Below are 12419 nucleotides of genomic sequence, written 5' to 3' on the forward strand. Positions count from 1 at the left end.
TTGATGTGAGGATAAAGTGAGGTCACTGGTGTGTACTGGATATGAACCTCACTCCATGCACACAGTTGGACAAGAAACTCTGCCTTCTGTTTTCTCAAAGGCAGTTTCTGTGTCTAAGCCCTCATTCTGCCAGACCGGCAGGAAACAAGCTCAGCTCTGGAGTCTCAGGAGTTTGGGGGGGGGGGGGACCAAGGGCAGGAGGCTGGCCCACTGGTTTTTGCTAGAATGCCTGTCTTCACAAAACAGCATAGGCTGGCTGAAACTCCTCACTGCCTCCTCATCCCTATAGGGCCCATGCGCTTTTCTTTTTTTTTTTCTAAAGACTTTATTTATTTATTCATGAAAGACAGAGAGGCAGAGACACAGGCAGAGGGAGACCCACGGGCTTTTCTAGGGAGACTACCCAAGTCTGTTCTCTGGCATTGTGGCCAGACCACTCGGGAAGCAGATGCAGTTAGAAACATCTCATCCTGTCATGCAAGAACCAAGCAAAGGTGGAAGTGGAAACTCAGCCTGACACCCAGTATGACCTCCCACCAAGCTCTGGATCCCAGCGTGGGGTAGAGTAGGGGCTCTCCCAGAGGGGGCACCTCTCTCTAACACACAAAGCATCCTATGGGCCAGCAGTCATGGGGGCTGGAAGCAGGCCATCTCCACACCTCCCTTGGCATCCTGCCACTTGCCCCAGTCCTGGGTCTACCTGGAAAAAGGTAAAATAAGGACTCGGAGCTTTATTTTTTTAAAAAAATATTTATTTATTCATTTATGAGAGACACAGAGAGAGACCGAGACACAGGCAGAGGGAGAAGCAGGCTCCCTGCTGGAAGCCTGATGCAGGACTCGACCCCAGGACTCAGGGATCACGCCCTGAGCCCGCGCAGACGCTCAACCACCAGAGGCACCCAGACGCCCACGGACCAGGAGCCTTTATCCCTCTGCGCGTTCTCACGGAGCCCTGTCCATGCTGGGAGTCCTCTCCCTACCCCAGACAGGCTGCTGGCTTTCGGCCCCGCCCTTCCCCGGGACGGTGAGCACCGGGGAAAGGAAGGAGGAAGACACAGGGGAAACCAGAGAGAAAGCAGAGCCCAGATCAACGTCTCCGATGCTATCTCTCCGCAAAGACAAAGCGCCTGGCACCGGTGGCGCCCGGCTTCTTCCTCTGCATCAAAGCCCGCAGCCTTCCGAGGTTCCCAGAGCACCCTCCCATCCTCTCTGTGCCCGGGTCACACGGCCGGTCAGGCATGGGGGTCTGCCCGGCGCTCGGACCAGCGGTGACCCCAGCGGGTGGCAGCCAGCTCACTTCCCCTGCCCCGAGGTCACAGGCCCGCCGACCAGACCCCTGGGGACCCTCCTGCGCGCGCCTCTCACCAGCCCGGTGACTCCAGCGGGAGGTACCGCCCACCCCCGCCTGACCCCGCCCCCTCCCGAGAATGATTGGCTAGGGGGCGGGACCGGACACAAGATGGACCAATCAGAGTTCCAGTACCCAAAGATGGACAGACGCCCGCTCTGGGTCCTTCCTTGGATTTCTTCCCTAGGACCAGCCCCGCTGGGGAGCTGGAGGCTCACCTGTGTGGGAAGATGCCGCCTCTTTGACTTGGGGAGCCACTCAAGGGGCCTGTAGGAGAGTCCTTCCTGTTTGGCTGGTTTGAGTCAGGATTCTGTGCGGGCGGGGCCGCATCACACGCGCTGAGGGCCTGGACCCTGAAGCCCCCTCCCACCCCCCCCACCCCCGCGCTCGCCAGCTGTGTTACTTTGGGTGTGTTGCTAAATAGCGCAGGACCTCAGTTTCCCCAAGTGGAGCCCACACTGGCTTACTGTGGGGACCGAGTTATAACAGCCCCTGGCACCCAGGAAGACCTCGATCTGGGTCCTACACCTTCTGAGACCCTCGGTGCCTCCCACGGGGGTGCCTGTGGCCTGCCAGCGTGTCCAGCAGGGGAGCCTGAGTATGGTTTACCTCCTTCCTGCGGAAGGTCCGACACTGACTTTCCATGATGATCGAGGCTGCAAGTGTCAGCCCTAGCTTGCTGGGGCCCAGTGTTGTCACATGTGTTACAGCAGGATGGCCTTCCATAGCACATGGCCCAGGTCCCAGGGGTGGCTCGGATGGACTCAGAATTGCCTCCTCTCTCACTGGCTAACTTTGCTTTGGGGTGCAGCTCACCGTTACGGCACCCACAGCAGTGCCTGAACAAGTTCTGGAAAGTGCTCCGCAAGGGTGGAGATTGTCATGCCCAGGTGCCCAGCTCCTGCTCCCAAAGGGTAGCTCCCCTCCCAAATGGCTCTCACTCCTACACAAATAGCCTTCAGCCAGGCTTGTGCCATCCGGCTGGGTTGGGACAGATCCACCCAGATCTGTGTGAGCCTGGGGGTGCTCACAGCTGGGACTCGAGCTGGGACTCGAGCTGGGAGTATCCTGTCTGCCGTCAATAACTGGGCTATGCCAAGGAGAGAATAAGGAATGGCTCTATCAGGGGTTGAATCATGTCATCTAAAAAGATAGATCCAGTTCTTTCCTTTCTCCCTCCCGGCCATCTTGGCGGTTGCTGTTGGTTGAGGCCGTCCCGCATCTAAGGCAGGAAGATGGTGGCCGCAAAGAAGACGAAAAAGTCGCTGGAGTCGATCAACTCTAGGCTCCAACTGGTTATGAAAAGTGGAAAGTATGTGCTGGGGTACAAGCAGACCTTGAAAATGATCAGACACGGCAAAGCGAAACTGGTCATCCTGGCCAACAACTGCCCGGCTTTGAGGAAATCTGAAATAGAATACTACGCCGTGTTGGCCCAAAGTGGTGTCCATCACTACAGTGGCAATAATATTGAACTGGGCACAGCATGTGGGAAATACTACAGAGTATGCACACTGGCTATCATTGATCCAGGTGATTCTGATATCATTAGAAGCATGCCAGAACAGACTGGTGAAAAGTAAATCACGCAAAATTTTTCTTTAATAAAACTGGCCAGAGCTTGTTTAAAAAAATAATAATAAAAAAAAATAAAAAGATAGATCCATTTGGAACCTTGGACAGTGACTTTATTTGGAAATAGATCTTTGCAGATGTAATTATTTAAAGATTTCAGGATTAAATCATCCTGGATTTAGGGTGGGCCCTGATTCAAATGGCTGGTGTCCTTATAAGAAGAGAGGACACAGATTGTGTGAAAGTGGATGCAAAGACTGGACTGATGTTGCCACAAGCCAAGAAACACCAAGGATGGCAGGCAACCATGTGAGGTGTAGAAACTTCTTTCTTAGGGTCTCCAGAGAGAACCACACTTGATTTCAGATTTCTGGCTCCCTGAACTGGGAAAGACTATCTTTCTGTTTAGGGAAGGTGGCCATCCTCTCGTGATTTGTCACTGCCATGCTAGAAAACTCCTACCGGCTCACATGGATGCCCACTGACAGTTTGGCTGCATTACTAGGAAGCTCTGAACTTTGCTCTCTCTTTGCCCAGGTGCTTGCGTGTCTAAGCATGTATCTTTAGGAAATAATTGGGACAATGCAAGGATGTACAAGCAAGGGTGTTCCCCACACTTTCATCTGAAGTGGTGAAAAACTAGGAAAGAACTAGACACCCGTAAATGGAGCTTGTCAAATAAATGACTGCCCTCCACATGACGGAGCACCAGGCGGCTGTTACACATCGTCATGTGTTTAACGTCCAAAGAGGTTATGTAGGGATGCCTGGGTGGCTCAGTGGTTGAGCATCCACCTTTGGCTCAGGCCATGATCCCAGTGTCCTGGGATCAAGTCCCACATCAGGCTCCCTGTGAGGAGCCTGCTTCTCCCTCTGCCTATTTCTCTACCTCTCTCTGTGTCTCTCATGAATAAATAAATAAAATCTTTAAAAAAAAGAAAACAAAGAGGTTATGTAGTCATAGATGGAAAAAAAATTTCAAAACAGTCAATCTGCACAAAATATATTCACCGTAGGAAAAGATTGCTAAACGGACTGCATTAAAATTGAGAACTGCTGATCACCAAAATACAACATTAAGAGGCTGAACACCAGTGCCAGTTCTCCCACTAACTGACCAGCCGACCTTGGGTGAACTATCTCAACCTTCTGTGCTTCCGCTTCTCACCTATCAAATGGGGAGACTGTCTTCATGGGGTTTGTTCCAGTTAACTATTATTGTGTAACCAACCCCTCTGAAATGCAGTGGTGTAAAACAGCAAGTTTTCTTACTTATGTGAAATTAGAACAGGACTTGCAGGGGGGTGGCTCAGCTCTGCTCAATGGGGGGGCGAGAGGACCTGCTTCCCAGATGGCATACTCGCATGGCTGGCACGTTGGTGCTGAGCTGAGGGTCGGAGGCCTCGCTTCCTCTCCACGGGGGCTTCTCTGCGGGCTGCTAGCATGGTGGCACCGCCGCCACCACCACCCCACCCACCGCCAACGATAGAGTGTCACCTCGGCCATATTCTATTGGTCAAGAAATCATAGGACCCAGATTCAAGGAGAGGGGACCCAGGCCCCCATCTTTCAATGGACAGGATGTCAAGAATTTACAGACATGTCTTAAAACTGCCAGAGGGCTGCAATGAGGATTGAGTCAAATCAGGTAATCACAGTATCAAAAGGTCATCCATAGATGGCTTGGTAAATAGAAAGAGAGGGGGCACCTGGGTAGCTCAGTGGTTAGGTGTCTGATGTCTTTGGCTCAGGGCGTGATCCTGGGGTCCCGGGATCAAGTCCCATATCTGACTCCCTATGGGGAGGCTGCTTCTCCCTCTGCCTGTGTCTCTGCCTCTCTCTCTGTGTCTCTCAGGAATAAATAAATAAATGATCTTTAAAGAAAAATAAATAAATGGAAAGAGAGAAAGAAACTGGCAAAGGGAAAAGCCTGGCAGACATGGCTGAGTCAAGTGATTGAAGCTAGCTAGCATCGTAGAAATGGAATAAACCAACATTTTTACTGCTTCCTAAAGACACTTCTGCCTCAGGACCTTTGTACTGGCTGTTCTCACTGCCTGGAGTGCTCTTTCCCCAATTATCCACAGGGCTTGCTTGCTAACTTCCTTCCAGTTTCCGCTTCAATGTCATCACCTCAGGAAGACCTCGCTGACCCCTACATAAAATAGGTACACCCACTACTACCTCTTTCCTGGCCCTACTCTGCCTTTCCTTTTCCACCTGACATTCTATGTCTATTTGTTTGTTTCTGGTGTATTCTGTTTCCCCCCACTAGAATGTCAGGTCTCCAAAGGCATTTTTCTTTTGCTCACTGTTGGACCCTCAGCACCAAGAATGATGCCTGGAACATAGTAGGTGCTTGGTAAAGATACGAGGAATGAATAAGTGAATCTGGCGGTGGCAGGCCAGATGTCACCTCCTTCATGAGGTCTCCCTCCCGAACTGGGGTTCCTCCCCACTGTTTCCAGCTTGTTGCTTATGTGTGTCTCTGGGGACTGAGCCACATTCATCTCTCAGGTCCCGCCCTGGCTCTCGGCGTGCCATAGACATGCAGGTAATCGTGCTTCTAGGTCTCTTTTCCACCTGTCCACAGATCCAGCTTTGCAATGCAGGTGTGCATCTGGCATCTCGGTTAATCCCCAACACAGCCTCTGAGAGATGTGTGATGGTCCCTGTGTGCAGATGTGGCCCAGAGAGGAATGGTGGGGCAGAGCCAAGCCTAGAACTTTGGTCTCCTGCTTCCCAGGGAGCAAACTGTAGGAGAATTACATCCTGTGTGGGCACCTCGGCAGGATCTTAGAACCCGCTTCACCAGAGGTTGCAAATCCCTTACCTGAAGGGCCTCCAGACTGTGAGCTGATTACAGTGAGAACCTGGGATTTGTCACAAGCAAGAAATCTTGGGTTGGCAATTAATTCAAATGAAGCCAAACCTCAGAACAGATTCTTCTGTGGGCTGGATGCCATCCTTTGGCCAGCAGTCTGGAACCTTTGTTCTGTCAAGAGTCTATCTAAATTCTAGAGGATCTTGTATTTTATAGGAAAGGAAATAGGCCCAGAAAAGGGAATGATTTGCCTAAGGTCACATGGAAAGAGCCAAGATTTGAATATCTCTGGTCTAGAGAAGGCAGTATTTGGCGGGGGGTGGGGGTGGGGGGGTGGCAGTGACACAGAGTCCTCCACCCTGAAGTGAGTCCCTGCCATTCACTGTAGGGCAGCCCAGGGCAACAAGGAAGAGGAAAAAAAATAGATGCTTAATTCCAGGGCCAGGAGGCCATGGGGAGAACAGAGTTTCAGAAGCAAGTAGATCTGGGTTCAAACTCCAGCCCAAACCCCCATCAGCTGCAGGACATGTGATCTCAGGCAAGGTTCTTCCCTCTCTGAGCCACACCTCTCCTCTGTAAGACGGGGACAGGATGCCCTGGGTAAGGGGTGACTTGCTCTCAAGCTAGGCTGTCCCAGGGCTCCTTCGCCCACCCCGTTCTACTGGCATATGGGTTTTGGACCACCCCCTGGGCCGGGACTGTCTTCAAATACTCCTCCTGTGCTTACCACATACAGAACACACCACACCAGTTGCTGTGTCATCACCTTCCCTGTTGTACACATGAAGATTGTGCCAGAGCAGGCTGCTTGGCTTGCAAAGAGGCCTCAGCAGAACAGGCTTGGTGACCCTGGAGCTGACCTCCTGTCCCAGTGCCCCCTCCCCATCAAAGCACCTGAGCAGGTGCCTAGATTCCACAATTAGGGCTTCAGTCTCTGGCTGGGAAGCCACCCCTTCCCCGCTGCTCCCCCCACTTCCCAACAACCTCTCTCTTCAGATTGCAAATGCCCGAGGAGATTAATATATTAGCTCTCAACAAATCATTTCAGGGCCTCTCCAGACACTCAGCTAGGGATGGGGGTAGATAGGTGGTCTAGCAGGTTTGGGCTTCCCCACTCCAGGAGCTGGGAGACGCCGCCCCCCTCCCTTCCCGGGGCAGGCAGTCCAGCTAGCTCCTCAGAGGGCAAGAAGGAGCTGGAGGAGGTCATGTGGGCAGGGATGCCCCCCAGACACAGCTCCCCATCCCACCCTAGCCCTGTGTCTTTCCTTCCCTGCCCCAGGGCCACTCTCCCTTCTTGGGCCTGGCCCCTTCTGAACTCCAGATGCTGGACCCTATTGCCTCTCGGGCCTTCGCTGCCCCTTCCTGCAGCCCCCCAGACCCCCTCCCATGCCAGGCCTGAAGCCTCCTGCCTACCTTCCTGATCTGGTGGGCCACAGGCCCCATAAGTCCTGCCTCCTGAATGCTCTTTCACCCCTGACCATTGGGCTGAACCTCCTGGCATATCAGTGGCTGCTGCAACTGCCCCTGGATTGGTCTTTGACCTTCAGCCTTGCTCGTTTCTGCTCATTCTCACCACCACCCGAGGGCCAGAGGGAGCTTTATTTATTTATTTACTTATTTTTTAATCTTTAAGTAAACTCTACGCCCAACGTAGGGCTTGAACTCATGACCCCTGAGATCAAGAATTGTTTGCTCTAACAACTGAGCCACCCAGGTGCCTCCAGGGGGAGATTTCTAGAACTGTCTGGCAATGGCTCTCCAAACTTAAGTCCCTTCCTCCAAGGCTGTCATCTGCTCTCCAAAGGGCAGCTCATCTCGGCATTCAAGTCCCGACCAACTTCACCTGCCTCATTTCTTGCATCTGATAACCCCTGCCATGCATGTTTTAATTCCTGGCATCCGAGTTTAAAATCTTTTCATTGGTTCCCTGAAATTAAACATTTTTTTCAAACTTTAGCATTTTTATTGAATCTTCAATCATGTAAGGCACATTAGTAAGATGTTACATTAGTAAGATTTTTTTCAAACTTTAGCATTTTTATTGAATCTTCAATCATGTAAGGCACATTAATAAGATCTTACATTAGTAAGATTTTACATTAGTAAAATGTAAGAGGGTAGGGGGTTTCAAATATAAAAACATAAATGAGTAATGTTCACCTTTTCCTCCAACCCTTTTTTCCCCTCCATTTATTGTCATCAGTTGTTCTCTCCGTTTGAGGATGCATAAGCTGGCATACCCCAGGAAGGAAAATTGGCAAAATAAGGTAACGGAGGACCAAATATTGGGAGTGGAGTGAAAGCAATAGGCATAGCAAGAAATGGACTGAAACTCGGAGGTCGAGGAGGCATAAAGCAATGAGCAATAGGGCGAGAAGGTAAACTGGGAGTACTGGAAGACAAGGGGAGAGACCTTGGCCAATTCTCCACGGGGTGCCGCCGGCCTCCCTGTGGGAAAGAAACATGAGCCAGCCTTTCCTTGCTGGCCATTCTTGTATTTCCTAGAGGCAGCTCCATCATTACCCCTGATCTAATTGTGGGGATATGTGGGGGGCCTCTTACTTGTGGACCCCTGGGTGCAAAGAACCCCTGACCTCGTGGCAAAGCCATGTGTAACTTTGCATTATTGCCATCTCTCTCGTTGCCCCCACTGCTGCCCCCTGCCCCCTCTATCATCAGTGATGATAGTGAGGGGTGCCCCCACTGCTGCCCCCTGCCCCCTCTATCATCAGTGATGATAGTGAGGGGTGCCAGACACATTAATAGAATCCTGTCCCCTAAGCCTCCAGCCTACCAGCCCCTCCAAGCTATTTACCTCTGCTGTTGCTAGGGACTCTTCCGCAGCACCAGGTGGTGGCCCACAGAGCTCAGGAATGCAGGCTCCTGCGGTCTCAGGGTCTCGGTCTCGGAGGGGCGCTCCAGTTGCTATCTCGCTCCGGGTCAGACGGGTCAGATGCGATGGGGGCCCCAAGGCTCCACATCCTCTTTCGCATGGAACTGGAACACTGGAGAGACACGTCGTTGGGGTGCGGCTCCTGGATCTCATTTGCAACTACTCCAAGGGGTGAAGGGACGTGCCCACCAAGGACATCTTCAATACAAGCCTTGGAGAAAGTTGATCAGGAAAATCTTCGTGAGATGATGTAGAAAACCAGCTAAATGGCCACGTAGGCCAGCTCAGTCCGGAGAGAGGACTTGTGCTTCGGCTTTAGAGCATCTTGACTACTCGAATGAAGCCAGGGACCAACTGCTTCTTTCTAGATTTGGAGTTCTCTTTCTGCGTTTCTGAAATTAAAAATTGAACTGGGTGTCCTATATCTTAATTGGCGACTCTTGTGTCAGTCCAAACATCCCAGACATCATGAGGCTTTATTTATTTATTTTAAAGCTTTATTTATTCCTGAGAGACACACACAGAAAGGCAGAGACACAGGCAGAGGGAGAAGTAGTCTCCCTGCAGGGAGCCGGTGCAGGACTCCGTCCCAGGACCCCGGGATCACGAACTGAGCCGAACGCAGACGTTCAACCGCTGAGCCACCCAGGTGTCCCAACATCATGAGGTTTTAGTTCTTAAATCTGTTTAAGTGCTTTATTTGGGACATACTTATACTAAAAAATTATTCATCGTTAAGCTGAAATTCAAATTTAATTGGGCACCTTATATTTTTATTTGCCAAATCTGGCAACCTAGGTCCTACACAGTTTATAGGGGCGAGGGGGACTGTCAAGGATTAGAGAGCCCCAATCTGGACCCTGAAACTCTGCCCAGCAGGCTGCTTGAAAGCCTCCTTTCCAAACTCCTATCCTGGTCCTTGGAAGGGGTTGGAGCCCAGAAATTCCTTGGGAGGAGCTGCTCCACTGCTGCCCACGTCTCTCCTCATTCTGGCCTTCAATTTCCTCTTCTATAAAATGAAACTAGAGGTGTCCGGGCGGTTCAGTGGTTGAGTGTCTGCCTTTGCTCAGGTCCTGATCCCGGGGTCCTGGGATCGAGTCCTGCATCGGGCTCCCCTCATGGAGCCTGCTTCTTCTTCTTCTTCTTCTTTTTTTTTTTTATATGGAGCCTGCTTCTCCCTCTCCCTATGTCTGCCTCTCTCTCTGTCTCTCACGAATAAATAAAATCTTAAAAATAAAATAAAATGAAACTAATAGTTTCTCTACCCTCTCAGCCTCTCTCATGGATCAAACACCTGAGTAGAGTAGGGGATTCTCAGCTAACAGGCCATGCCCAGAAGGCAAATGGGCTTGTGGGGTAGTTTCTGTTCTTTGGCTCCCTAAAGGACCTTCAGGAATGATTAGGACAAAGGTTTTTTTTTTTTTTTTTTTTTTTTTTTCTTTCCCCAAAGCATTTTGTAAACCAGTTAAACCACCTTAATGAGAACTGATTCATCCAAGGAGCATCAACAAATGCTAAAACCAATGTGGGGGATTAGGACATTCACTTAGTACCTTATTGTAGATAGACCTGGCAGGTAACAACAGGAAAACAGTCTGGTCGCCTGCCCTCTGATCTAGAGGGGACTCAAGAGACCTGCCAAGTAAACTCCATGTTTAACCTGGGATTAGAACCTGAGCCAGAAAAAATAATAGCTGGAGACGACATCACAGGGGCAGCTGGAGCAAGTGGAATGTGGACTGGGGACTAGGTACCAGTGTTGTATGGGTGTTAAATTTCCTGAATTTGATCATTTAACAGTGATATGGAAAAGAATGGCCTTATTCTTAGGACAAATGTGCTGAAGTATTTAGAGACGAAGGGTCACATATCTGCAACTAACTGTCCATGATTCAGCAAAAGAAAACAGAGAGCAAAGAAGGGGGAGAGAAAGAGAAAGAGGTCAAACGATAACAGCTGGTGAATCTGATCGTCCATTGTACTATTCTTTTTTTGGTAAAGATAGATTTATTTATTTATTTATTTATTTATTTATTTATTTATTTATTTATTTATTTATTTCTAGAGCACAAGCAGAGGGAGCAGCAAAGGGAGAAGGAGAGAGAGAATCCCAAGCAGACTCCTTGCTGAGTGGGGAGCCCACCTCGGGGCTTACTCTGAGATCATGACCTGAGCAGAAATCAAGAGTTGGACTCTTAAACGACTGAGCCACCCAGGCACCCCTCTTTGTACTATTCTTATAATTTCTCTGAACCTTGGGTATTTTTCCAAGTCTGAGGGCACTCAGAGATAAAATATCAGAAGTAGAAGCGGTCTTGAAGACCCGTGCCCTGTCCCACACCTGCAGCCATCCTTTCTCAGAGGAGGACCCTGAAAGGGGAAAGCCTGAGCCTGTCACACAGTGAATGGCAGCTAAACTTACCCACTTGGTTTTCGTCTCAAGAACAGGAGGGGGCCACCTAATCAATGTTATCCTAGCTTTTCTCTCTGCTCCCCCACATGTGGCCATTTTATAGTCCTGTTGCAGAGGTAAGCAATTCCCACGGAGTCTGGGTAGAAATCTATCCCTCCCTCTCCAGAGAAACAGAGCCACAACTCCCTCAACCTGCACTGCCTACCACTCCCTTAGAGACATCCCACCTCCCAAGATGCACACAGGATCAGACAGGAGGGGAGAGAGGAGCTCAGAGGAAAGAGGATAGGAATTGTAATAGTGTATTAGCACTACAGTGCTAATAGTGTATAGCAGCAGGCCTGGGGCCTCACTCAGCCATTGCAAGCAGATCCAAACCCCAGGAAGGAACTCTGTGGGGAGTTGAGGCCCAGATCAATAACTGGGCAAAATAAATGCACCAGGACCAGTCTCTTTTCAGGGCTGGGGGCAGCCAGAGGACAGGACTGCTGGGCCTGGATACCAAGCTAGTTGGATGATGTGGATGCAAGGGGTCTCATGATGCTGCAGTTAGCACCATCCAGAGCTTATAAGCAAATGTCCTGACCATCTGGGTGCCCCAAGCAGACAAAATGTGCCTCCAGTTTTGGCTTCAGCTTCAATTTTGTCTGCTTGTACACCAGATCTGGCCTCCCTGAGGTCATGTGTGGCCAGGGTCTGTCACACAGCCAAGCAGGAGCCAACACCGTGTGAGGCCAGGCCTGGGAGGTGAGTCACTTTCTAGGGGAGCTTCCAGATGTAACTAGGAGTGAAATTTCCTTTTGTGCTTTACATACTGAAGTGTGTTAGTGGGTTGAGGTGTTAACACAGACAGGATTTATTACAGTGAGGGCAAAATGCTTCAACAATTTATGTGGATTATTAACAATGTTAATTTTATATACAGAAAAAAATGAAGAGATTCAAACAGATAAAGAGAGAAGGGGATAGTTAATATGATCTTTTTTCTTCTTCTTCTTCTTTTTTTTTTTAGTTAATACGATCTTAAGAAAGGGAGTAATAGGGTGATTCAGTGGGTGAAGCGTCTGCTTTTGGCTCAGGTCATGATCTCAGAGTCCTGGGATGGAGCCCCATAACAGGCTCCCTCCTCAGTGGGGAGTTCGCTACTCCCTTTCCCTACTCCTGCTCTCTCTTCAAATAAATAAAATCTCTGGAAAAAAAAAAGAGGCAGTAATAATGTGATAACCTTAGGAGGAAAGCTATTTCCTCTTTGAGTCTACAAATGCTTCTAATAATTTAAATAATAATATAAGGCTGAAAAATAGATTCCATCTTAATTCTGATTGTGTAAAGATTGTTTGCTAGACTAGCGTTTATAGCCTTA

The 12419-nt window shown here is 49.8% G+C and overlaps 1 protein-coding gene and 1 pseudogene across 1 annotated transcript; one reads left to right on the forward strand and one right to left on the reverse strand.

Annotated features, from left to right (window-relative positions):
• The first annotated feature begins 2520 nt into the window (after nt 1–2520).
• Nucleotides 2521–2982, forward strand: LOC129511851 (60S ribosomal protein L30-like). The gene has a single exon (XM_055328950.1). The coding sequence runs from the start codon at nt 2587–2589 to the stop codon at nt 2932–2934; it is 348 nt and encodes a 115-aa protein (XP_055184925.1). The 5' UTR covers nt 2521–2586; the 3' UTR covers nt 2935–2982.
• Nucleotides 2983–7949: 4967 nt separating this feature from the next.
• LOC129512145 (proline-rich protein 32-like) lies at nt 7950–10994 on the reverse strand (annotated as a pseudogene).
• Between the last annotated feature and the right edge of the window lie 1425 nt (nt 10995–12419).

This window comes from Nyctereutes procyonoides, unplaced genomic scaffold, assembly GCF_905146905.1.
Source record: "Nyctereutes procyonoides isolate TBG_1078 unplaced genomic scaffold, NYPRO_anot_genome, whole genome shotgun sequence".
Lineage (NCBI taxonomy): Eukaryota > Metazoa > Chordata > Mammalia > Carnivora > Canidae > Nyctereutes > Nyctereutes procyonoides.